The sequence below is a fragment of the Egretta garzetta genome, unplaced genomic scaffold, assembly GCF_000687185.1.
Source record: "Egretta garzetta isolate BGI_Z169 unplaced genomic scaffold, ASM68718v1 scaffold594, whole genome shotgun sequence".
Classification (NCBI taxonomy): Eukaryota; Metazoa; Chordata; class Aves; order Pelecaniformes; family Ardeidae; genus Egretta; species Egretta garzetta.
The window spans coordinates 838,409-864,634 of NW_009259578.1; the positions used below are offsets into that span (position 1 = coordinate 838,409).

General features: G+C 35.7%; 1 protein-coding gene across 1 annotated transcript in view; it reads left to right on the forward strand.

Annotated features, from left to right (window-relative positions):
• Positions 1-26,226, forward strand: part of UGGT2 (UDP-glucose glycoprotein glucosyltransferase 2) — a 207,786-nt gene that overhangs the window by 140,981 nt on the left and 40,579 nt on the right. The window contains exons 12-22 of the mRNA XM_009637705.1: positions 3,780-3,840; positions 9,002-9,093; positions 10,678-10,828; positions 11,809-11,928; positions 14,117-14,202; positions 18,703-18,838; positions 21,046-21,177; positions 22,560-22,724; positions 23,169-23,292; positions 23,372-23,470; positions 25,310-25,404. Of these exons, the coding sequence (XP_009636000.1) occupies positions 3,780-3,840; positions 9,002-9,093; positions 10,678-10,828; positions 11,809-11,928; positions 14,117-14,202; positions 18,703-18,838; positions 21,046-21,177; positions 22,560-22,724; positions 23,169-23,292; positions 23,372-23,470; positions 25,310-25,404 (1,261 nt within the window). The remainder of the gene's footprint in view (positions 1-3,779; positions 3,841-9,001; positions 9,094-10,677; positions 10,829-11,808; positions 11,929-14,116; positions 14,203-18,702; positions 18,839-21,045; positions 21,178-22,559; positions 22,725-23,168; positions 23,293-23,371; positions 23,471-25,309; positions 25,405-26,226) is intronic.

Consider the following 26,226-nt stretch of genomic DNA (forward strand, 5'->3'; position numbering starts at 1 on the left):
ATAATGTTGAACTGCAAGGCAAGTTCTGTTCTTTAAAGGACAGGAAAAAGTCAGTTTGAAGTATGCTAGGTGACATTTAAATAATTGATTTCAAAAGTCATTAAGTTGTTACATCCCACTCCGACTCCCACTGTGTATTTATGGCATTAGAGCACAATTTACCTACTCTTCAAACATTTTATTTCTATGGGTAAAAATGTAAGAAGACTTCAGAATTATTAAAAGGGAAACTGCAGTTCCTGTCCTGTATGATTTATTCTAATACGCTAATCTAGCATGTTATTTTTAACATGAGAGATTACAAATATTTAAATAATTTAAAGTTAGTAGGTCTGCATTGACAACAAACGTAAATCAAAGGGACATTATGTAAAAACAGCGCACAAAATATATTTCCTTAATAACCTAATGACGCTTAACCTGCTGACTCAAAAATACTAGTTTGGGAAAAAAAGACTAGAATAAACAGGAAATGAAAAGATACTGCTTAATCACTTTAGATAACCGATCATTATAACAGTAGTATTTTAAAATTGTTTACATTTCACACAGTTTAGATATGAAAACAACCATTTTTTAATTATACAAATTTTGGTTTGAAAAGGCTGCATAGAAATTTTAGAATTGTAGTTATGAAGATAAAAATTAAATATTGTACATTCCTTAAAAATGGAAAGGTTCCTTACACCATAAAAAATGAGTATACCATTCTTCTGGAGGTTTCTTTCACTTCCTAGTTTATAACCTCCTTTTTTGTGTCTCATTATTTCCAGTTGAAAAGGCTAGTTGGAGGTAGATTTTACAAAATGTCAGCAGACGTAAACAGTGTAACAACTGATATATGTCACGGCAACATTTTGATAAGTCGTTTTATAGGGTATTCTTCATCTTTGTTTTGTTGTATACACGTCATAATTCTCTGTTATTTAAGAATCCAATGATAAGAACTATAATACTCTGTTTCTTGCTATTCATTTGTCATTGATGAATGTTAACATTACGAACATGTGAAAAGTTTCCTTTTTTTCCCCCAATATGCAGTACTACATAGCTACATGTTCTTCCAGGGAAGAATAAAGATGCATAAAATTATATGATAGAAATTATTACAACCTTAATGTCATACAAGAACATTCCTACATCATCTAGAATGATAAATAGTATCCATATAGTTTCAGACAGTAAAGCATATCTCTTTAGTGAGTCCTTAGCACTTAATATTTAGAAAAACGTGCATAAAACTCTGTGGAGCTCTGAACAAATTGAACAAATGACTGAATTCAAAATTAATAGATACCTTTCACAGGTACGTTTACACTTGTTACCTCAAATTCCTAGGATGTCCTTCTCAAGGATTGACCTCCACGCTTTCTCCTTAAAATCTTGCTAGAATTCTGCATCATCAACTGCCGTGCATAGACAAGGAGCTAGTTAACAATTCTTTAATGTATTGCTTTCATAGTAACAAAAAAATCTATCAGTAAAGCTTACCTTTTGCTGATAAGTATTTTACTTCCTTGCTAATGTTCAGCCAGCTTTGTATTCTCCTTTCCATTCATTTTTTTATGTTTCTGCCTTACTACTCTAAGCTATTTGGAAAGATTTAGATTGTACTTTTTATCTCTGCAGTTTTGATTACCTGTGTGTGCAGAATGAAGCATTGAGTTGCAGTCCCTACTACTATTTATGTTGAGTTTAGCAAGATAAAAATCAGAGCTTTTTTTCCCCTGAAAGTATTTTTTACTTCAGGACTCTCTAAAACTATTGCTATGAAGTTAAGAATAATAGTTCTGGTAGTACTGCCACACATTAAATTTCCACCTTGCTGTGGAGTTCTTCTGTTAAATAGCTATTTTGCTCATTGGCTAAGTAAATTATCAGTAATAATTCCCATCAATTACAGATGTTCTTTTAATGAGAAAAGTTCTGTAGTGTGTCTGAATTATGTCTATTGCTTGTAGGAGGTACCTTAAAGCAGTGTCCTACATAGTCAGCTTTTGAGAATTCTGACTTGATAGTGTTTTTTTCTAATCCTTCTCCTCCATTTTTCCAAAATTAGATTTGGCTTCAGATATTCTTTTTTTTTGTACTTAGTTTCTTTTAATTTTTTTTAAATCTCAAGCAGCAATGTTTCTTTTCAACAGAAATGTTTATAGTTTCTTGCTTTCTGTTCTACAATTTTTATTTCAAAACTAGTGAACACAGAAAGTAGTACAGTGTAAGATATATTTATTCAGTATTGAGTACACTTACTACATTCTTTATGTGCATAGATGGTATCCAGCAGTATGATTATACAAGCTTTCTGAGAAAGAGTTTAGATTAGTTGAACAATAAGTTAAGCTCATCCTCCAATGATGACTGATAATAATACATTTGAACCACATTGACTGTTTTTTAGTGCTGTCTTTGATATCACAGTTTGAGTTACGTCTTTCTCATTTTGAGCCAAGAAAAGCCCACCAAGTATGGGTTGGTATAAATACAGCTCCTTCTTGATCCTCTATTGCTCTTTCATCACGTGGTCCAGAAGGGATTCACACTGACAAAAATAATCTGCCAGAATATTTAAAGGGGATGAATGGAAAAAGGGTATTTAGCTGTGATGAATTGTGTAATATTTATAAACACAGCTTGGAAATGGTATTGTTTGCACTTAGCAAGTAGTCTCTTTGGAAAGCTTGAATGTTTGTTTAAAGTAAACTGATTTTATGTCTTATTTCTGACATATTGTGAAAAATGTGGGGTTTACTAGCAAGATCTATTCTAAATCAGTTTCTTTTGGGGGGGAGCTGAGGATTTATATTATTTAATAACTGCTTTATTATCCATAAGTATTGAAGTTGGTTTAGTAGAATGATGCTCAATTTGTTTAGTTAACTTTCAGGTTTAAGATGACTCCAGTTTTTCTTAAAGCCCCATATAGATTTGCTAAAACATGTACGATCATGTTTTGAAAAAAAAAAAAAAAATTACGTAGACAACTGGGGTATTTATTTTGGCATTTATTGGGAGAATCTGACTTGGGTTAATGTGGTACAGGGTTTCTTAAAACGTGGAGAGATTAATTTGCCTCTGAGAGTATTTTATGATAGCCTAGCAATTATAAACCTCACATACAATACATTGTGGCAGAGGAAGTTAAAATAGTCTTCCGCAATGTTCTTGAAAGATAAGAAAGACAAATCAGTGGATTATCTTCAGAAGATAGAATGACTAAGGAAACTAAAGTTTTGGCTGTGAATGCTTAACATTTTCAAGGGTCTCAATCTGTAGAACGCTTTTCTAATCTCAGCTAATTTTAGAGTGGTCATTCTTTGCATATTTTCTTGCCTTTGGCCAAAACATCAAGTTATATCCTTGGCTGCCTGTGCTGTAATGTTGAGTAGCAATGAGTTAGTAACATAAACTTAAAATATACAAATATAGCATTTATTTAGGTAATAATTTAGATGATAAGAAAACTTTTTTATAGTATACATGCTGTTTTCCAGAAAAAATCAAGAGGAAAGTTTGAGAGTGGTAAAAAATATGCTGCTAATATTACTTCAACAAAATGTAGCAAATTTGAAACCTGGGTTTACTGGAGGAACACAGAACAAAACATTTGTTTTGAAAATAAAATATTTATGATGCTGCGTTACTCTTATTTTAAGTCTTAATTACAGCATTCTTCAATTACAGTGCATTGGATATGGTATTAAAATACATATTTCACATTATTTAATGCATTTTTAAACATACAGTGGTTGAGTGATACCAATATTTCATTTTTACAGGTCACTGACCAGAGTGCCTGTAGACAAGAAAATGCGAAATGAAATAGAAGAAAATCAGAAGGTTTGTTTTTATTTCTTCAAGTGGATATTTGAGCTACTATCATATTACTGCTTTTGGAGATTTTTATTAGTGTAGCAACTTTCACATGATTTTGACCAGAGAAAAAGAGCTAGTTGTTCTAAACATCTTTTACTAATTAAATAACAATGAAATACTCTATTCAAATTTTTCACTTTCTGCTGTTCTTGGTACTTTTTCCTTTCCCTCTTTGGATTTTACAGAATTAGGCAAGGACAAACAATTTTTATGGAGTGTTGTGCTCAGTCATAAATTTTGCTGTGAAAGCAAAATAGGTATCAGTTAATTTTTCTAGAGCTTTGGTGTTGGATCTAGGCCTGCTGCTTATATTGTGGTCAGCATATGGTAGCACTGAGCTTTCCAGACTCCCAGAATCACACGTGCAACTTTTCTGAAAGTATTCTGAACATCATCTATGGTAGATTATGGTTTTATTTTCATCCTTGATGCACTGCATCTTTTGTTCCTTGTATCCCATGAGGAGTCATTTTTCATGTGATTTTGACTGATCTGAGGTGTATCCTGAGAAGCTACTTTGCATTTGTCGAGTTTGTGACATCTGTTGTTATTTTCTGTTTCGACTTTGGTTTTCTTTTAAGTTGTGTTTAATATTAGCCACCATGCTCCTAGGACTGGTTACATGAAATGATATCCATAGCACTGTCCTTAATCTTGATTTTCAGAACATGTTTTCATATGGTGTTAAAACTGACCAACAACTGTAGTGACGGAATTTATTTCTTACTTATGGCACTCCTGTTCTTTTGCAACATTTCCGTGTATCATTTTGCTTTGTACCCATTCAGGCCTTTTCTTTTGCCTTGTCAATACTAATATCTGCAGGGGAATGCCTTTCCAGTTTCTCCCACCTTCTGAAACAGTGAAAGTGAACAAGTGATGCAGCCTTCTCATAAAGAGCTTGTCATCTCCACTATAGCAAAAATTTTACATAAATGTGTTAGAGCTCTCAGCCATGCAAAACTAATGTAAGGTTTTCTGGTCTCAAGTATTTCCTGCCCAAATAGTGACAGGCTTGTTAGGGTTATAGTCAGGATAAAGTAAAACAAAGTCATAGTTTCTCCAGAGTAAGAGTGTTGGTATCAGGATTTTCCTTGTTTCTTGATGAAGTCTTTACAATGTCTTTCTCAAATTGCAGCTCTGTTAAAACAAAAATCAAAACCAACTGCTTAATCAAAAACTACGCCTCTACCACAAAAGAAAAAAAAAAGTAAAGGTGTATCAGGCATTAAAATGGCTATTATTACTAAATATAAGGATTAGGAAAAGTAACTAAGATTTGGTTTGAAATGAAGACGTCTGCATTTAGGCATATCTATATGGTACCTAAACTCCTGTTATGACAATGAAGATGTAGTCAAAGGACAACAAAACCAATTTAGCTCAGTCAGTGGTTGTTTTGTGGGGCATGACTGCGTTGCCTAAACCTGAGTTTCTGATGTCATTTGAGATGCCGCAGGCTATCCAAGATAGCCCCACAGGTCTGACGGATGCATCCTCTGGGACATCCATTCCATTCTGCCTGACTTTTACTTTCCAGTCCAAGGTGCCTTATCCTGAAACAAATGACATTGGATATCTGTGTGGTTGATCAGCTGAATCACTCCTATGATTCCATGACTGTATTAAATACATAAACTGTAAGAGCATCTTAGGCACCTATCATACAAAGTTTAAATTTCATATTACATCCTACCTGTAGTCTAAAGGCTACAGGCCTTTAGACAGCTAAAAGCTAAAAACAGTTGAATAAAAGTAGAGAAGCTTCCTGAACACTGCTGCTAGAGCACAATAAATTGGCATGTGCATTCTTGAACTGCAGTACATCCATCTAGCAGCAGGAGAGATATGATCTCATGCTGTGTGTAACTGGATGATTCCCTCTCAAGATAATGAAAGCTGAATAGGAAATGCAACGGGAGGAAATAAAGGTATTAAAAGTTGAAAGGCATGTCATGATTTAGGTGTAATGAATTGATACCTAACTAAGAAATAGACAAAAAACTGCTATAGATAAAAGAAAAAATAAAATCTCATTAAACACAACTCACAACTTCCAATGCAATGATTTGCTGACAGTTTAGCAAGGAAGTACTATATTGGTATTATCAATGTTAAATTCTAGTCTTGGATGCCTATATACTCCTTCAAACATCAAAGTTGTTAGAGCAAATGGATGCTCTTCTCAAGTCGAAATGCCTAGCATCAAAATTGTGTAATGAGTCTCAGCTCTGATTCAGCTCAGTTCTTTTCCTACTGCAGTACTGAAGGATTTGAAAAACTTTTAGACTGCCATTTCAGTACCCAGTAGCTGATAATTTTTTCATTGTTCTTGCATTCCTTTTACTTGGTATTAGGATTTTCATAACCTACATCAGCCAGTTGCAATCTTTTTTAGTATCTGTGTTTACATGAGTACCTGGGCATATGGGAATGACCAGTACGCGTTCAGTAGTGGTAAGAGATCTCGTATCCTAAATGCTGATTTCACCGCTTCAAGGAGAGGGTGTGTTCTAGCTGATATAACAAGATCTGTGCAAAAGCCCTGAAGGGTGCCAGTAAGACTTCTTGAGACTGTAGTCCTCTCCATATTTATTGTTTATTCCTTGAGTCCAGTGGCATTGAGGGGGATTTTTCTGTGCTCCCAGTACTTTGTGGCTCAACGCTGGTATTAAAACTGTAATTTAAATTGGATTTGCTAACTACAGAAAAATTCCAGGTATACCTAGGACTTTGGGTGCCTCTCTGCCTGGTGCAGAGGAGTCTATCACTGTGTGCCTGGCTGTTTAATTTTGTCCCATCTACCTGGTTTGGTTGTGTCTCAGGATCAAACTTTGTGTAGGTAAAATGATCAAAAATGCCACCTGCTGCAAGGGCACTTGACTTTGTCAAGCATCTGTGAGTTTTGGCTGCTTAGAAGGGATGTGTAGAGTGAGACCTTGGGAGGGCATGTAATTCTGTGTGAAATTGTGGTACGAAAAATGTAAATGTCAGACACCAGCTGCTAGTTCTAGTTTTTGTTTTAATGGTTGCATGAGGTTTAACAAAGATAAATATGAAGTCCTGCACTTTGAGTAATCCAAAGCAGCAGTTAGTTGTAAAGAAGATAGAAGTCCCTTCTCTTCTGTACCAAGTTTTGGGACATACAAACAAGCAAAAAAATTAATTTATATGAGTATATGATTGGGAATAAAATGAGTTTCTTAAATTAGGAAAGTAATTAAACTCTCTCTTCCTTTTTTTTCCTTATCTGACCACAGGAAACTTGCTGCCATGCATTTGTGCTCCTCATATTTGAAAGCCTACTGGCATTTTAGGTGCCTGCTAAAGTTTTAATGAAAAATAATAACTAATTAATTTTTTTTAAAAAGTCTTTCTGGCTATTTTTTAGCATGAGTGGGATGCAGCGCCTCCCAAATCCACAGTATTCTTCACATTATATCTGAGTTTGAATATAAGTATTTAGATACTTTATAACATAGATAACTAATTATATTACTCTTTTGTAAATCTACATACAAAAAAGCAATGAAAGCACTACAAAGTTCAGGTTACACCATTAGAATAAATTAAATTTACAAATTTCAAAAGCTGTTTTTTAAGGTCAAGGATGGGTTTTGGACTTCCATAAAAATTCTTTCTGTGTTAAGCTCAGGCTTATCGCAGCTGCGTTTTTCCTTCATGGAGAGCCCTGCCTTTCATACGCTGGTATATAGGTGCCACTACATATTTCCGTTCTGCTTTGGGGTATGAAAATGTTTATATATACTGAGGAATATGGTTCCTTTTCCATGAATGCTGAGTAATCATAGAATCATAGAATCGCTTTGGTGCTTTGGTTGGAAGAGACCTTTAAGATCATCGAGTCCAACCTTTAACCTAACCCTGCCATCCCACCACTAAACCATGTCCCTAAGCACCTCATCTATCCTTCTTTTAAATACCTCTGCACATTTGTTGGATTATGAAGAGCTTCAAGTAAACCATTGTCTCATTTATGTGGGGTTGTGCTCGTAATGCCACAAACCAGTTAGCTTCGAGTTTTCTTACATTTAGCTGTGTGAAAATAACCACACTACTTTAAAGAAATAATACCACTTTCAATGTTTCCCATTTTTTCTCTCATTTGTTCAGTGACAGGCTTATAAGTGGAGTAATATGCGCAGTCTGAGTTGCTTGCTCTAAGCGTGCTTTTGTCCAGAGTGCATTTTTTGTTCACACTTACTTTGTTCAGCAAGTGGGAGCTAAATGGGAAAAAATACATCTTTCTCAGCTTGCTGCTTTTCTGCATATTTTTCATGCTTTCCATTCCTCTGTTGGGAATTAAGACAGATCTGGAAATCTGACTGCTCCTCATGGGGTGAGTTGGAATAAACTACTGCTATTGCTCCTGTTACTTATCTTGCTACAGCCACCATAGATTGAGCAGTGTGGTGCCCCACAGCTCTCTGAAATAAAACGATGTCATACTTTACTCCCTAAATACTTCCTTACTCTTGTATTCATTTACTGTGGATTTTTTTCTTCTTTGCAAAGCAAGGGTATGCTATGCTATCCCTTTCTGATCTATGTTTTTTCCAACGTCCCTTTTTTAGATGGGATTGTACGTTTCTAGTCTGTCTTTCCTGATTCCCTGTAACAATGTCGACTACACATTTTTTGGAATTGTAAAGGTTGTTAAGCTATTGAGAAAGCTAGTTTCAAGTGGAGGTCTGAAGGATGCATATAAGGTCTCCCTTTGTTGAATGGATATGTAGGAGTAATTTTTCAAAAACTTACAAGCCATATTTCTATATGGGTATGTATTTTTACTTTCTGTTGGCAAACACTGAGAATGTGTCATTGTCTCTACCTTGTACAGGTAGGGACACTGGTTGTTTGGGGGGAATTATCAGCTATTTTCATTTGTATTTGTACATTGAAAGTGTGTTAAATAGCACTCATAAAAGTATGCTGTCAATATTTTTACCAACAACACTCAGCTAAAAGAAGAAATTACGTGGAAGAGATTTGATGTGTCTGTTTTGCAGAATTCCTTAAAGTAATATATATATATATGTAAACATTAACACACATATATAAATAAATATACCTAAATAAGTTAGCAGTACTTTTTACTTTTTAGCATTTTCATGAAATACTTGGAATCCAACCTGGAGAAGCACGTTTATTTCTAAATGGCCTTCATATTGACCTGGACTTTCATGATCCTTTTAGGTAAGATGGTACATTTTGTTTAAAGATTACAGAATTACTACTGGAGAAGTTGTGCTCGTGGTGGTAGATAATCTCCTCTGTTGCATTTTGGGCACCAGGAAGTGCTCCAGTAAAGGGAATACTGGTTTACAGTGGTTTTGCTTTGAATATGAACATTGTATAAGTAGCTGAGAACAGCGTTTTCTCTTGGAATGTGTTTTCTAATTTGCTTACAGTTTTACAACTTGCCACGTAAAATTAATTTGGAAATGGAAGTAATCCAATATGTATGTATAAAAAGGTGGGAAAAACACTTTATAAAAAGTAAGTTAAGTGCTTTCACATCCTTGTTTCTTAAAATTACAAAAAAATTTGCAGGCGTTGAATTTAGATACACAACACCTTTGGTTATTTTTGGCATGCTTGTGAGTCTATGTCTGGCCACCTTTTGTATAAGTTCTGTTAATGCAGAACAAATATGCTTTTTGGTATAATAAATATTTTTCCAGTTTGTGTAACTATATTGTAATTATTTTGGGTGTGACTTGCCTTTTTTATGCAAGCACTTATAAACTGTAAACACTTCCCCTTGCATTCTTCTGTATGTTGTCAACAGCAGGACAGACATGACTACTTCAGAATTGGTTTTGGTGGCCTGCAAACTGTCAGTAAATCTATTGATGCTAAGGCTGAGTTTTTTTCAAGTTCCTATGATTTGTCAGAGTCTGCAATTTTTTATTTTCTATTTTTTAACTCAAAATGTTGTCTTTTCTTTTCCATGGACATTCTTAAACTTTCTTGGGTTTAGGAGTTACACTTGCAATTTTTACTTAATTTTTTTCTCAGCCAAAGTTTTGAGATGAAGTCACTTGCATCTTTTTTAGTAATGATGCAAATATTAATAGTGCTTCTTAATGCTAGTGCCAGGTTTAATTTCAATATATTTTAGAAGAAACCTTTCAGAATAGAGAAAACTCAAAAAGAAGCAAGATAGAAATAAAGGCATTTGTAAAATCTTGCCTGCTGTGTTCTGCTGGCAAGTACTTCAGGTTTGTTTTCATTCTCATATTGAATTTTCAGATTGCAACAAATGTTCCAAAGTGCTGTTGGGTCTTCTGGGAAAAAGTCTTTTAAAGGTGTAGCTATGTGTTTCTTTTGTGCTGTTTTCAGGGTTCTGTCATGATGCAGACTTAGAGCTCGCCTTTGTCTCCATCACTTGCTGCCTGCTTCTCTACACACTTGCAAAGCTTCCTCTTAGGGTATCCCTCGCTTGGGTTTCTGCCTCATCCAGGACAATACAGGAAGCAACCTTCCACTCTGCTGTCCAGCCATGTCTTAATAAAGATGGATGAAATTTCTTCATATAAAATACATGTGAATGAAGAAAATAGTTGTATAGTCTGTTATAGCTCTGTTTTGAAATAAGTTGGAGATGTATACTTACAGTCCTATTAATTGTTTTAAACATTCGACTGCAGGAGAATATACAAATTATTTTTAATACTAAAAATTATCCTCATGTTAATAGTCTTTGAAATATCTTTTCTTTTTATGTCATCACAAGAGTTCTATGTAGACATTATGCATTTTGTCTTCCTGGAAAAGTATTTTAGAGACTCTTAAGCTGGAAGGAAAAGTGATGCATGGCCTTCATGAACTTGGAATCAAAGAGGAGATCCTCAGTAAATTTATGAGGTTGCATATACATCCTACAGGTGACAGTTATGCGCTAGATATTCGCCACTCTTCAATAATAGTAAGTAATTAAACTTTTATTTATTTAAATATTACATATTTGATAATGCTATGTATGCAACAGTCTTTTTTTGTAGTATAATTGAAATACTAGGCATAAGACCATATATCAATAAGCAGTTCAAAATATTTTGGAGGGTGATATCTCTTCAGTGTATTTTAGGAGTAGTTTTCTCTAGCCTGTCACTTATTAAAATTTTAAGATGTAGGGTGTTTAAAAGAAAGAATGTATCTAAGAATAGTTGCACACTCATAGCTATAGAATTTGACTTTATAGCAATCAATCTAGCTGCATAATACCTTTGTATTATGCAAGACTGCTAAATGTACTTTACAAGTACAGGAAGTGAATTGTGGACTTAAATATTTTGTTTTCAATTGTTCAATGACTGCGTTTGTTCTTCATACAGTTCATACAGTTTTTATTACCAAGGTTATATGCCAGTGGAAAAGGCACTAAAATACTAATTTTCTTCACCTGAAAGAACCACTTTTCACTGTTCTGTTTGCTAAGTATAGACAGGCTTGCACAGAAAAGTAGAAGAACAAGTTGGCCATATATTAATTAGTTATTTTGATATGCCTAAAGTTCTGCTGCAGATTATGGATAAATACTGTATTTGTTTTACAAGATGGTTATGCTTTGCTACACACATATGATATGTATGATATGTTGTTATGACCTTTGTATTGTGAAAGTAGTTTCCACATGTCAAATAATTATTTTATTCACGTCCTGATACAGAGTACGAATGGTCTTTTTTCCTTTTTCAACCATTATTAGCTTTAATATGTACTACAAATAAAAACCCTGAAGAGTTTGATTGAAAAGAAAAAAATACTAATTTTAGAAGCTATTTTCTGTTACTACTTCAGAAAAAAGAAAAACCATGTTTTAAAATATCTTTATTTATACATACATATTATATTTTACTTAATCATTAATGTGCATTTTTTAAATGGCTGCATTTTTTGGTTTAGTGGGTTAATAATATAGAACAAGATCACAGCTACAGCACATGGCCTGCAAGCTATCAGGAACTGCTAAAACCCGCATTTCCTGGAGTTATACAGCAGATTAGACGCAATTTATATAATTTGGTAAGTTTGGAGAACTTAATTTTTTTGCATATTGTATTTATTAATATGTGGACAGACAATTTATTGAAAAGTATACATGCTGTATTCATTGTTAAGACAGGTTAGAATTTCATGTTTTCCACATGGGTCTGCTAATAGTAGTGAAAATCTTGTTGTCTAGTGAGTCATGCCTGATTATTAGTCTGATATCCAGAAGTGGACTTGGGGACAGTTTTGTTAAGAGTTTTTCTCTTCCTTTCCATGCTACATATCCATTTATAGTAGTGAATTATCTATTTTCTTCATAGTACCCTACTGAGAGAAGGTAATGATAATGTCCTTGTTTCAGAGATGGTGAGCTGAGATACAAAAAGATGTAAGTTATAAAGCATACTAATTATAAATGTCTTGTAGCCTAATTTTTCCTCTGTACATGGCATTCTGTATCACTTAGTAAGTTAAGGAAACAGCTATTGCTGATTTAAATTGAAATTTAAATTACAAAAGGTAATTGTGTGAATCATAGAATGATTTGGGTTGGAAGGCACCTTTAGAAGTCATCTAGTCCAGCTCTCCTCCAATGAGCAGGGACATCTTCAACTTGATCAGGTTGCTCAGAGCCCCATCTGACTTGACCTTGAACACTTCCAGTAATGGGCCCCTGTGACACTTGACCTGCTGGCCATGCACCTTTTGATGGCTTTCTGGGCAGCAAGCGCACATTGCCAGCTTATGTCCAGTTTTCATCCAGCTTTTCATCCACCGTTATCCTCAAGTCATTTGCTGCCAGGCTGCTCTGAATCCCTTCACCCCCCAGCCTGCATCGATGCTGGGAGTTGCCCTGACTCAGGTGCAGGACCTTGCACTTGGCCTTGTTGAACCTCATGAGGTTCACACAGGCCCACTTCTCTAGCTTGTCCAGGTCCCTCTGGATGGCATCCTGTCCCTCAGGCGTGTCAACTGCACTACTCAGCTTGGTGTCATCAGCAAATTTGCTGAGGGTGCACTTGATCCGACTGTCTGTCACCGATTAAGATATTAAACAGTGCTGGTCCCAGTACGGACCCCTAAGGGACTTGACTCATCACTGATCTCCATCCAGACATTGAGCCGTTGACCACTACTCTCTGGATGCAACCATCCAACCAATTCCTTATCCACCGAACAGTCCATCCATCAAATCCATATCTTTCCAATTTAGAGAGAAGAATGTTGTGGGGGACCATGTCAAAGGCCTTACAGAAATCCACACAGATGACACCTGTAGCTCTTCCCTTGTCCACTGACGTTGTAGTCACTCCAAGTGACATGAAATTCAGTATATAAAACAACAACCAAAATGCAAGCAATATGTAATAAAAAAATATATGTTTATAATGAAGTATAAGATGTCTGTAATATGAAGTAGATTGCATTATGTATTAGTTAAATATTGGCATAGATGCAGCTATATTATACAAATCTGCAACATGTCATTTAACTATAATCTGAGAGGGAGGGAGTGTTCAAAATTTTTAAAATTATTCTGCCTGCATTTCAGCTACTCTAGCAAAGTTATGAAAATTCTAAGGGGAGTTGCAGTGCAAAGCTGAATAAATAAGGTACCAATGTCATAATTAAATCTGCATAAGGATAATCTACCTATGCAGACAGATCCCAGTTTTAGATTCTACGCGTGCCTTGAAAGATCTGATTTTACATTTCAAGCTACAATAAATGAAAGAGTGAACACAAAGATATGTGAGACAGGAAGGAAGAATTCTTTCCCAGTGCTCCATTTTTAAATTAAAGTTTTAAGTCAATATTTTGTTTGTTTATTTTAGTTTGTCTTTCATGGCAGAAGAGAGTTAGTTGAAAGAAGTAATAGAAAAATCAGCATTAGGTCCTTTTCAATTAAGTATCAAGTTCATTAATAAAAACAAAGTATTGGCACAGAGACTTTCAAAGGAGAGTAGTGGTATCACTTGGTTTGAAGTTCAATAAATGGTTAAATCCTGTTTTCAGGATTGGTCCAAATTCATTAATTCTGAAGTTATTTTCATGTATACTCTTAATGTTTTCTTTCAATGAATGCTCTAGGAAATCTAAAACAGCTGGGGCACACAGCCCCTTTGGAAATTTCTGTTCTTAATTTAGATTTTGTCTGAAAAAAAATAAAAACAGACATCAAGAATAAATATTGACTGTATAATATGTTTTCTCTTCTTAGGTACTTTTTGTTGATCCTGTCCAAGAAGATACAGGTGATTATATGAAACTGGCAGAATTATTCTATCATCATAATGTACCACTTAGGTAAGGAAAACTAAAACTTAAAGAAAACTCTTAAAAGAAGGTTGTTTTCCTTTTTATTTCTTCAACTTCTGTTCTGTTAGGCAGAGATGTGAATTCAAATAAAGTCCAATGTGACAACGTTCTAATAAGACACATTGGTTACCCACTTGTGTTAAGCTTACTCAGATATTAAGTGTTCTTAAAGAAATAGGGTGCAAGGAATAGCATATCTGAGTGTGTGCAAAATGAACTGCAAGAGTCTGATAAAAAAAAATCTTGTCAAATAGCCCCACTGGATGCCCATGTGAAGTTGCATCCTAAGCAAAATATTCTTTAAGTAAAACATGATTTGAGGGCATTTTTTAAATATAGTTCTTTCAGTTGAGGTTGCTTTACCTAATTTTGTTTTTTTATACTCAAAGACCAAAGCAAGATTATCCTCACCAAGTTTTGAATTTCTAAAAATTAGTTGTCTGAGTCTGAAGTAGTCATCATTTGAGAGAAAGAGACACGTCTGAGGAAGAATCTGGTTGATCTGAGATGCCTACTTTAAGAAAAAATGAATTGCTCTCAGAAATGCCTGTTTATTTCCACAGCTTATAAAAGAAGAGAAGGGTGTCCGACCTAGATCCAAGGTTCAGCAAGATAAATTCCATATTTAAAATCTTCCAATGAAATGGCTTTTTTTTTCCTCAATAAATTACAGGGTTTTCATTTTCCTTTAAAATTTTACTAATTCTGATCATTGTTTTTTTTTTTCTTTGTTTTTTATCATTCAATGACAAAAAAGTAATGGAGGACAGATATTAGTTATCTGTGCATTCTATCACCATTGTTACTACCTGGGAGACAGGACTGGTTCAGTCCTTGAGGAGAATGTAGCCTAGAACCTAATTTGCCTTTTCTGATACATGACAGCATAGGAGCAGCCAAACTGGGTCAGACTAAAGGTTCATTTAGGTCAGTCTGTCTGCAACAAGCCACAAGGAGCTTCTTAGGTATGATAAAAAGAACAGGGCAACCGGGTACTTTGCCCAGGTATTTTCCTGGCCTTTGCGCATTTGGAGATCAAAAAATTCCAGACCCAGATGTAGTTTCTAAATACTTACCAACCCTCAATGGGTTTCTCTTTCATAAACTTTGCTGTTTTCCCCTTGAATTCATGTAAAATGTTAGCATCCACAGTATCCTTTTCCAGGTGTTTTCACAGTTGAACTACACAGTGTATGAAAAACTGCTTTGTTTGTTTTGAGCCAGACTTTCAATAGCTTCATTTACTGTCGCTGTAGCTCTTCTAATTGGGAGAGAGACTAAGCAGTCTCTTTTGCTCTCTAGATTCCAGTCGTGATTTTATAAAGCACTGCCATATTCAACTGCAGTCAGTTCATAGAATCATAGAATGGTTTGGGTTGGAAGGGACTTACTTTAAAGATCATCTAGTCCCAACCCTCCTGCCATGGGCATCTTCCACTACACCAGGTTGCTCAAAACGCCATCCAACCCAGCCTTGAACACTTCCAGGGATGGGCCGTCCACAACTTCTCTGGACAACCTCTTCCAGTGCCTCACCACCCTCATAGTGAAGAATTTCGTCCTTATGTCTAATCTAAATCTACCCTCTTACAGTTTAAAGCCATTACCTCTTGTCCTATCGCTACCTGTCCTTGTAAAAAGTCCCTCTCCAGCTTTCTTGTAGGCTCTCTTCAGGGACTGGAAGGCTGCTACAATGGTCTTCCTGGCGCCTTTTCTTCTCCAGGCTGAACAACCCCAACTCTCTCAGCCTGTCTTCATAGAAGTGCTCCAGCCCTCTTTCCGTAGGTTACTAGTTGTTCCTTGCCTGGAAGCTGTTCCAAAGGTGGTTTTGTTTTCTGAGTTGTCCTTCTCTGAACTTTCTTAGTTTTAATTTGACTTCTCTAAGATGAGAGCAACAGCCATGTACACAGTATTCAAGATGTGGACAAGCCATGGGGTCTATCCTGTTGTATAATATTTTGCTTTTCTGACTGTTCCTACAACACCCAGATGACACAAGACTTCTGGAAAAGTTATTTACAATAATGAGAGATGTAAAAAATGGGAGAAGCAATTAATTGTAGAACACAATGCATCTTTATGCATTAATTGTTATTTATATCTTTTTAGAAAACTTGCTGTATTTCTTACCTCCCTCTGTCCTTTGATCTCATGCATACTTGATTATGTCCTGAACATCTGTCTAAACAATTTTATACTGATATGACAGATTTTATTTTAATAGTTTTAAAATATCTAATGTCAAGTGGCTATCAAAATGAAAAGCTGACTTCCTAAATCAACTCATTATCGCTTGTAAATATGAAGGTCTTCTGAAACATGGGCTCAGCATTGCAGATTGTCATGTTGCAGTAGCTCTTGTGTCATGAGATCAGTAGGTGTCTCATGCTCTTGTAGCAGTTATGATGGACCTGTACACTTCGTGGTTATATTTGCAAGATGCACAGTGTTTTGTATAGCAGAAGCCAGCTTTGAGTCTTTGCGAAACTCTTTGGAAAGACTATGATTCCCTTGTTCTGTCTCACAATTCATCTCCTTTTGATAGTTGGTGTAATTTTCAAGCTTTCAACTGACTGCTGTGTATAGAACATTATCCACTGCTGTCATACGTGTAGTTAGGAATAGGCAGCACCTTATACAGCTGTATTTCATAGCTGGCTGCAGTTGTGTAAGGCAGTTAGCACATTATTAAGGGGTTTGGGTTGCAGTTTGGCAGCTGGAGACATCCCTGCCTGTAGGCTTGCTAAAAAATAAATGTGGAGGAGAACAAAGGTGAATAGCTGCTTCCGTAGGGTTTTTTCATGGAGCAGCTTTTTTATGCGCTGTTGGGTTTGTCTTGGGAGAACTGACAGCTAATAGTAGAAGATTTTGCTGCAGACCTAGTATGAACAGCATTAGCTGTACATACTCAGGATGATTCAAGAATGTGTTCTGGAAAACTGTCTGAAGTTGATCCCTGAACTGCTGCTACAGCAAAGTATTCACATAAAATCTCCATTTCTGATTCATAAAAATATCTGGCTTTGGCCATTTTCTTCCAGTTCCTCTCTCCCATTATACAAGCAGGCTTAATGTTGAAGTGCGGGGATAGAGGGGAAGGTATCTATTCTTCTAAGAAAATTTTATTGATACCAGACTGTGGAAGGTTTGGAAATCCTTAGAAGGGTTATCATGGCTTTGAGCTCACAAAATTCCAGGTGACTGGCAGAATTCACCTTCCTAGTCTTCATCTCTTAGTGCGGGCAACTGTGTTCATGAAGAGGCATACATTTCTCCACTTGGGAATCTGTATGTTCTAGCTATGGGTGTACACATGCTCTGTCACTGTTGACTGGAAAATTTTCATTTGAAATTTTCATACTCTTGCTCCTCCTTACTTATTGCTAGTGACGTGGCATGCAAGATGGAGCTTGTCTGCGCTCTTTCCTTTCACTGTCAGAAACTGGGCTAGTGTTTTCTGGTCCAGGTCAATTTGCTGATCCCAAAGATTGTCAACCGGAAGGATCTTTCTTGTCCTTTTCCTATACCAACTAAGACAGAACTGACTGTAATGATCAGAAATCCTTTCAAGTAGTATTGTAGAGGCCAGAAGGATCCTTATGTGTTCTCAGCAGGGAATGAACTTCAAATATCTCCATTTTAAACTCTCCTGGGTCTTCAGTCTGTGGAAGACTTTGTGCTTTAGTCATTGTGCCACTGTTTGGAGTCTGACCAGATTGTCTCATTGCTCAAAGCCTTTGTTCCCTAGAGAAACAGGATCTTCACATCAATATCTTGGACTTCTGAGCTTTCTGGAGCATGTGACAAACTTTCAGTGACTCCTTCATGAGTTATGTCCAAATGATGATCCTCAATTTAATCAAAATATTTTGTATATACAAACAAGTGGCTGTTAGATTTAAATTTCCCCTGCTGTTGTAGAACACCAAATCTCTGTTACACTTCATGCTGTGAAGATAGTATGGCCTGATCAATCCAGTTGTTTTTTTTTCATGAGAACAGTATCAAAATACCACCTCCACTAGGAGGTTTTTTTCCTCTCAAGCCTCATATTTCTACTGCTTTTTTCATTTAATGGAAATGTAGGGAATTGAAGAACATGCGTTAAAATTGCTGTGAATGGAGAATGAATGGCAATGGGAGGGTGGAAAAGCCCCAGAAGGTAAAACAGGGCTAGTAAGAATGGCATGTACTGATGATGGGGCATCAACATCCCAGCATGCCCACGTGCAGCTACTCAAGACACCCATTTCAGGAAAAATAAAAGACAGACTATGTTTAGACTAAAAAAACCACTCAAGGTTAAGAGATGATGGCAGGAATGTAAACGATGTCATAACCTTTGATCAGATAAGGAAAGAAAGGGCTGTGCCTACATTGCTGGACAGATCACTTGAATGCAAACATCTTGTTCTTCTCTGTTGGTATTAGAATGTATGTGAACCTGATATGGTTTTAAATGTATGATCTCTTTTTGTTTGTTTATAGAATTGGATTTGTTTTCATTTTAAGTATGAAAGAAGAAATTGATGGAAATGAAGACGCTGGAATAGCTCTTTGGAGAACTTTTAATTACATTGCAGAGGAATCTGACACCTCTCAAGCCTTTACCTCGATAATTAATGTTAGTTCTTTCACAAGAAATCACCTTTTTTTTTTTTTTAACTTACTACTTTTCTGTATAGTTAGGATTTTGCTGCCTTGTGACAACATGATACACTTGCATTTACTTTACATGGAAACATAGTATTAAAATTCTGTATAGGATTAATATGCTATAGAATGATTTGCAGAAATACTTTCCTTCTCTGGAAACCAACTTGTTCTTGCCACTTTACCTATCTACAGGCTTTCTTCAAGATTGTGAAAGGTAGATGCATCCCTTACAGCTTTCAGTATATTCTTGTGAAAAATGATTCTGTATTATTTGTGTTAACGTGATGTGCCTGCCTTTGTGTTCTGTATCTCTTGGAGTACAGGCATTTTAATATCACTCTGGCAATCCCATAAGCTTCGCAAAACTCTTGGTTGTTTTCTAGTGTAGAAAGTGGGACAGAGTAAGGCAAGTTCTTCTTTGGTCATGTTTGAGCTTTTTGTGTGTGTAGAAAACAGAAATATTCCAGGCTTGCAGCTTAACGAATGAGCCAGGTTTGCTGTGTGAGAGAATGCAGATTCATGTAAAGACAGGAATTTCAGAGATAAGAGATGAATGGTGGGAAATAAAGTAAGCAGTCTATGTGAAGATTCTGCAGGCAAAATTGTATCAAAGAATATTGTATTAATATATAACATTGTTTTCTTTTCTATTATTCTGTTCAGTGTCTAGAAACTAATGTCATGGACAAACTCAGAGAGCTTAAGATGAAAGGAATTGAAATAACTAGGAGTACCTTGGAAGAGAAATAGAAATCCACAAGTGTTAGGAGCTGACACATATGCATGACTATTATCCATGACCAGATCACAAAATACCAATTTACAGTGTGCTTTTTAAAATGCTGTGTTCCTCTACTGACTTTGTTACATAATATAAAAAGGAGGGGATGATAAATGTAATTAGAAGATAACAAAAATAGAATCAAAATACAGGTTTGAGATGTTCAGTGCTATAGAAAGAAATGTACTGTTCCTCATTTGAAAAGAAAGGGACTTTTTTGTATGCTTGATGAAAGTAATAAAATCTTATGCTATAAAATAAAATAGCATTGGTAAGGAAAAATTATCACTGTAGGAAAATGCATCACTGACTAATTCAGGCTTGGATTCATCTCATAGATTCAGGTAACTACCCATGGTTAGGTAGTTTATAGTAAGAATTTAGAATCATAGAATAGAATCACATAATAGTTTAGGTTGGAAAAGACCTTTAAGATCATCAGGTCCAACTGTTAACCTAACCCTGCCATCCCACCACTAAACCATGTCCCTAAGCACCTCATCTACCCATCTTTTAAATACTTCCAGGGATGGGGACTCCACCACTTCCCTAGGCAGCCTGTTCCAATGTTTAACAAGCCTTTCAGTGAAAAAATTTTACCTAATGTCCAATCTAAACCTCCCCTGGTGCAACTTAAGGCTGTTTCCCCTCATCCTATCATCTGTTACCAGGGAGAAGAGGCTGACCCCCACCTCACTACAGCCTCCTTTCAGGCAGTTGCAGAGGGCGATCAGGTCTCCCCTCAGCCTCCTCTTCTCCAGGCTGAACAACCCCAGTTCCCTCAGCTGCTCCTCATCAGACTTGTGCTCCAGACCCCTCACCAGCTTTGTTGCTCTCCTCTGGACATGTTCCAGCAATGCAGCATCTTTCTTGTAGTGAGGGGCCCAAAATTGAACACAGCATTCAAGGTGCAGCCTCACCAATGCTGAGTACAGGGGCACAATTACCTCGCTGCTCCTGCTGACCACACTATTCCTGACACAAGCCAGGATGCTGTTGGCCGCCTTGGCCGCCTGGGCACACTGCTGCCTCATATTCAGTCGGCTGTCAACCCATACCCCTAATTTAGATTCCTTCTCTAGTGAGGAGAAATAACCTTTCACACTCAGCTCACATAAGCATATTTACTTTGTCACTTCAGATTTAGACTAAAGGTATAACAGTAGATTAATCAAACTGTGCTCTGGTGAAAAATTGTGCCTATGTGTGAGGGTGATAATTACTACAGCAATATAAAAACTGCAGTATAGTAAAAGCAGTATAAAAGTGTACTGATATAAAAATTACTACAGCACTATAAAAATATTATATTTACTTTATTGTTCATTTACTTTTATTAAATAATTGAAAAATTATTACATTTTGCTTGTTTCATTCTGTTATAACTTTTGCAGATGTACCATGAAGTGAAAGAAGGAAATGTTCTAACAGTAAATCATGTGAAACATGTTCTTAGAAGTGAATACCCCCATGCTGATGTTCAGAGCATACTAGGTGTTCATTCTGAATACGATGAAGGAAGGAAGGTATGTTGAGAACAAAGTGATAAGAAATATTGCAGTACACAATTCATGGCATGCGCTAAGCTGAAAGATTGCAAAAAGCTAAAGCACGTAAATACAGTATCTTTGAGTTAAATTTTTCTTCAGCCACCATTCAGGCATTAGTGGAAATTTTGAAAGGGTTTGTGTGTTACTACTCTCACTATTAGAATTTACTGTTGCCTGCTGCTTTCAGGAGCACGAGTTTTTTTCTACTAAGCATGTCAAGGGGTCTCTCTCACACTGCAGATACTGTTTATGTGTGTCTTCTGGGTGAGGAGCTGAAGTCTAGGCGATTCTAGGCGAATCATTGTTTCTTTTAATTGAGCTTTCTGGTTATAATTTCCTTTGGGAAAGACAGCTATGGATTTTGATTTAAAGGCTATAGAGAAGACGTTTTTATCTGTAATTGATTATATAGACAATTTTCTGCTAAAATATATGTAAAAATACTGTTTTCCTTCATATGTCTTCAGCCATGCCATTTATACAACCTTGTGTTTCTGACACATGCCATCCACTTTATTTATTTCCTTTTAAATTTGTTATGTAACATATATTGTGTTGCTTTAAAAATGTGCATCTGTGCATCCAGAAAAAAAAAGGTGCTGTTTGCCTTACACTGCTTGCTCCTCGCTGAGCCTTATGGAGACTTTGTTCAGAAGGGCAGTTTGAATCTGCCCTGGAAACAGCTGGATACGCTTAGAGGAGGAAAGCTTCCCAGAGAATATTAAAGGAAGAAAAGTAGATGAAAGCCCCCTGTGTGAGCTGGGACTATGAAACTGCAGTGAAGATCAAGGAGGAGACAGTGGGGTGACAGAAAGATGGACGCATAGATACTGCCATAGAGTTTGTAGCCATCCAGAAAGAGAACATGAAAAGATACAGAATAGGAAGGGGGAATTACTTACAATACATTTTTTCTGTTTGGGAAAAATAAGGTATGGCTTCTGAACATAAAAGCCTTTTGAGGGTTTTGTGGGTGCTGTCTTTGGGGAAGAAGTCTGGGTCGATCCACCTCAAACTGTGACTGTCTCAGGGCCCTTCTCCAATGTTGTTTATTTAATATTTTTTTGCTAAAATATTAAGCAAAATAAAATAGTATTTCTCAACAAGATGATAAAGCAAAAGTTTAAAACCCCATGTATAGGTCTAGATTTTTTTTTTTTTGTCATTCTATTTGAGGAATGAGTCCCATAAGTCGTTTGGTTTCCAAACGTTTCCTGTTTTGTCCCCGCTACTCATGAGAAGGTGTGACAGTGAACAGTGCTTGGAGACTAGAGTTAATTGTCTCTTGACATTAATTTCATTATTTGCTACAGTCAGCCACAGTGTGTTTAATCCTATGATATTTCTGATATGATCAGGCAGGAGCAACCTTCTATAAAAAGACTGGCCTGGGTCCATTGCCTCAAGCTCTGTTTAATGGTGTGCCCTTTAACAGAGAAGAGATGGATGCTGCAGAGTTAGAGACAGTTATTCTTCAGAGGATTATTGATGCCACCGGGTTCTTCCAGAGGGCAGTGTTCATGGTATGTTTAACATTTCTGAATGAATGCAAGATGAAATATTTGGCAATGGATTGTTTGAATCATGTTTATATATTACATTTTTTACAATGAGGTGGCTTGAAATTAATAATACAACAACTGAAACTACATTGTTACCTTAATTTGTGGTCATGGTTTTGAAATGCTATATTTAGAATATACAAGATTGAAGGATCAACTAATCATATAGTTGTTATATGGAATTTTTCAACTAGAAACTGAGAATGTACTGCAGTTGCTAATTGAAAAATGTGTATCTGATATTTTAAAATACTGTGTGACACCTACACACTTTTGACTTGACATTGTCCATAACTTGGTGTATATATAGAAGCTCTAAGCATAGTTGAAAGATTATACAAATACTTGGTCTTTGTTTGTCTTGGAATTATAAAAATATAGATTAATTTTTTTTTCTTATTACAGGGCTTGCTGAATGATCATATAAATGCAATGGATTTTCTTATGGATCAACACAATGTAGTTTCCCGTATAAACCCTACTATTCTTGGAGCAGAAAGAAGATACATATATTTCAGATCCACATCTGGTAACTACTTTTCTTGGATTGGTTGTTGTTATGATTTTCCTTTTTTTAAGTCTAACCTGTTGTGTTTTACGCTTTGCAGTTCCATTTGATGTGGAAGACTTCTCTACTTTCTCCTTTTTGGACTCACAAGATAAAAGTGCTGTAATTTCAGACAACATGAAGTATTTAACAAAAAAGGGTACATTAATTGTATATATTGGTTTTATATATGTGGGTATTACAAATTGTTGAAACTTGCCAGTAAAATATCCCAAGTAAGTAAGTACACCAAGAAACTCATGTAAATAAGTAAATCTCCCAGTATCTTCTTTCAGGAACAAGATCATATCCTAGTATTATTATAAATAGTAAATAAATAATAGTAACAGCATAGTTATTTTAAATTTTGTAGTTTTGAAATGGGATGGATCTCATGGCTAGTTGTTTTTTTAGGGACATGAAGTTAAAAAGTTTTCTACCTTTTGCAGCTTGGAAAACAGACTTAGTTTTCATTCTGACATAGTTCTACTTGTGAATATTAAAAAGAGTATATTCAATTTTCAAGTGACTCTTATTTGCATCTTTATCAAGTCAAGACTTTATAGTCTTTGTAATACCTATATCAAAATTAGGCATTTCTGCAGTTTAAGATAATTGATTTTTTTCTTATTTGTTAGCATTCAGTATCTCTATATTGTTTTTCCTCTAGTTGATTGTTTAATTTTCGTATCTGAAGCTTTGTCTTTCTGTAGAAAAGAAAAAAATACATATATTCTGATGGATTATCATTCATTTATACATGTTATCTTACTAAAATTCATGCTTTTTTATACACTTAAAATATTTTTTTATGTAAAGTATTGCATATGCAAGTACTTTCCCTCTGAGTTAGAAGAAATTATAATTACAAGTGGTGGCATAATACTGCATGGAATTTTGCATTATTCTGTACCTTGTTAACATCTAGGAGTAGATAGTTAAAAGCTGCTCATTTGTATCAGTTCATCAAGGAGCAGAATAATCCTGTTAGCAAAGTGCAATTCTTTCAGTAATTATTATGTGGTGTTAACATAGTTTCTACTTATTCCATTATCAGAAGGAAATGCTATAAACTTGCATTTCTTTAGAATAAAATTATTTAACTGTATTTGATTCTCTGTCTTAACAACCACAGGGACAGCTATCTATCAGATGATAACTGGCTTTCAATCTGTAGGCTCATTCCTAAAATTCAGATCTCTTGTGTAAAACCCATAACCTTTAAGCTGGAATCTGTATTTCAAATCTCTGTCCCCAGTGTATTTCTCTAGACCCTAAACCACTTAATCATAACCTCTTCCTAGAATCTCACTAGAACCTTGTAAAATTCTCATCTAGATGTATTACCTTTTAGGGGATATATGATAGACCTGAGTAGACTGATATTCTTCTACAGGTAATTTTGCAGAATTTTTCGTGTACTATTGCTCTTCTATGAAGAATAAAGAACAGGAGGCTATAGACTAGGAAAAAGGGAAATTTTCTGCGTATACGCCTATACTGTAGTTTACTTTCTTTGGGCTGTATTTGGTATATTCCTGTTTGTGTCCAGAAATGGTAAGTTTTGTCCTGTCTTTGGTTGAAGGACTCTCCCTTTGCCAGGGAAAGTGAATGGCCTAACTCAAGCATCCTTGTAACTACTTAATTCTTTTCATTTCTGACTGTATGACCAGCCTCCATCAAACAGTTGCAAGAAAAAGAGTTTTCTTGCAAAGCAGGTCTTGTTAATTGGAGCTAGATTATTATTTAGGGCCACCTTGCTTCAGTGGTACAATAGATTGGCTATTTTAGTGACTCTCTGATATTAACACAAGTACCTCCTAAGAATTTTATTTCAATTCAGAGGGCAAAAGATTCTCATGTGGCAAAGAATAGTCTTACAGTTGAAGTCAATGGTCAAACATAACATAAACCTCAATCTCAAACAGAATTAATTCGTTATTCATTACTTGTTATAAGATTCTCCAGAATGTAAAGCAGGATTATCTCTAATTTTCAGATGAAGATGCATTATATGCTGTTACTATCTGGATTATTGCTGATTTTGATAAGCCAGCTGGGAGACGACTGCTTTCTAATGCCTTGAAACACCTGGTGAGTTTCTAGCAGGTTTTGTTAAAATAATTATTATTGATACGTTCTTAACACCACTGTGCACATTCAAAAATTATACTCCTAAATAAAGGTGTAACTATTTTTTTTGTGGGCCAGGTGCAGACTTAGGAGACTGTGCTTTCATTTTGCTCTACTCTCCTCCAGCACTGGCATTTTACAGGCCTTTAAATGATCATTTGATTCCTGGACTCCTGACACAGGAGATAAACTATGATGCTGTGTGTTGAAAGGGTGAATTTCTTCCCAATCACAGACTTTCTCCCATGGGATAATCTAGCATGTCACCTGGGCCAGGGCAATTAGGATAATGCCTGTTCACATGAACCATTATGCAGTGTTCTCCAGTATCGTATAGCATAACCGTGGCCATGAAATAACCATTTTTACTGTACTGTTTGTATGCTTCTGAGACAGATTACTTTTTTTTTTGTATTTTAGTATACAGGAGGATTATGCACATTTATGACTTTGCTTATTTTTACGTTTTTCAGTATTAGTAATAGAATTTAAAGCCTGCCAGTAAATGTCACATGAATATAAATGACAAAAAACTCAGTTCTGCAGAGCTTAGAAGAGTAATTAGATTGAAATTGGGAAAATATCTAGATTTAATAATCAGGAATGAAATAGAAACCATCCTAAGGGAATTACAAAATTGGTATGAAGTGGAGAGCATGTGATACCAAATATGTCCTAAAAAGAGGCTTAAAAAACTGCAAGGAGGGATATGCAGTACGAGTCCTTGTTACAGGAAAAACGTTTAATTTATCTGACTGCTAGACCTGTGACCCAAGCCTGACA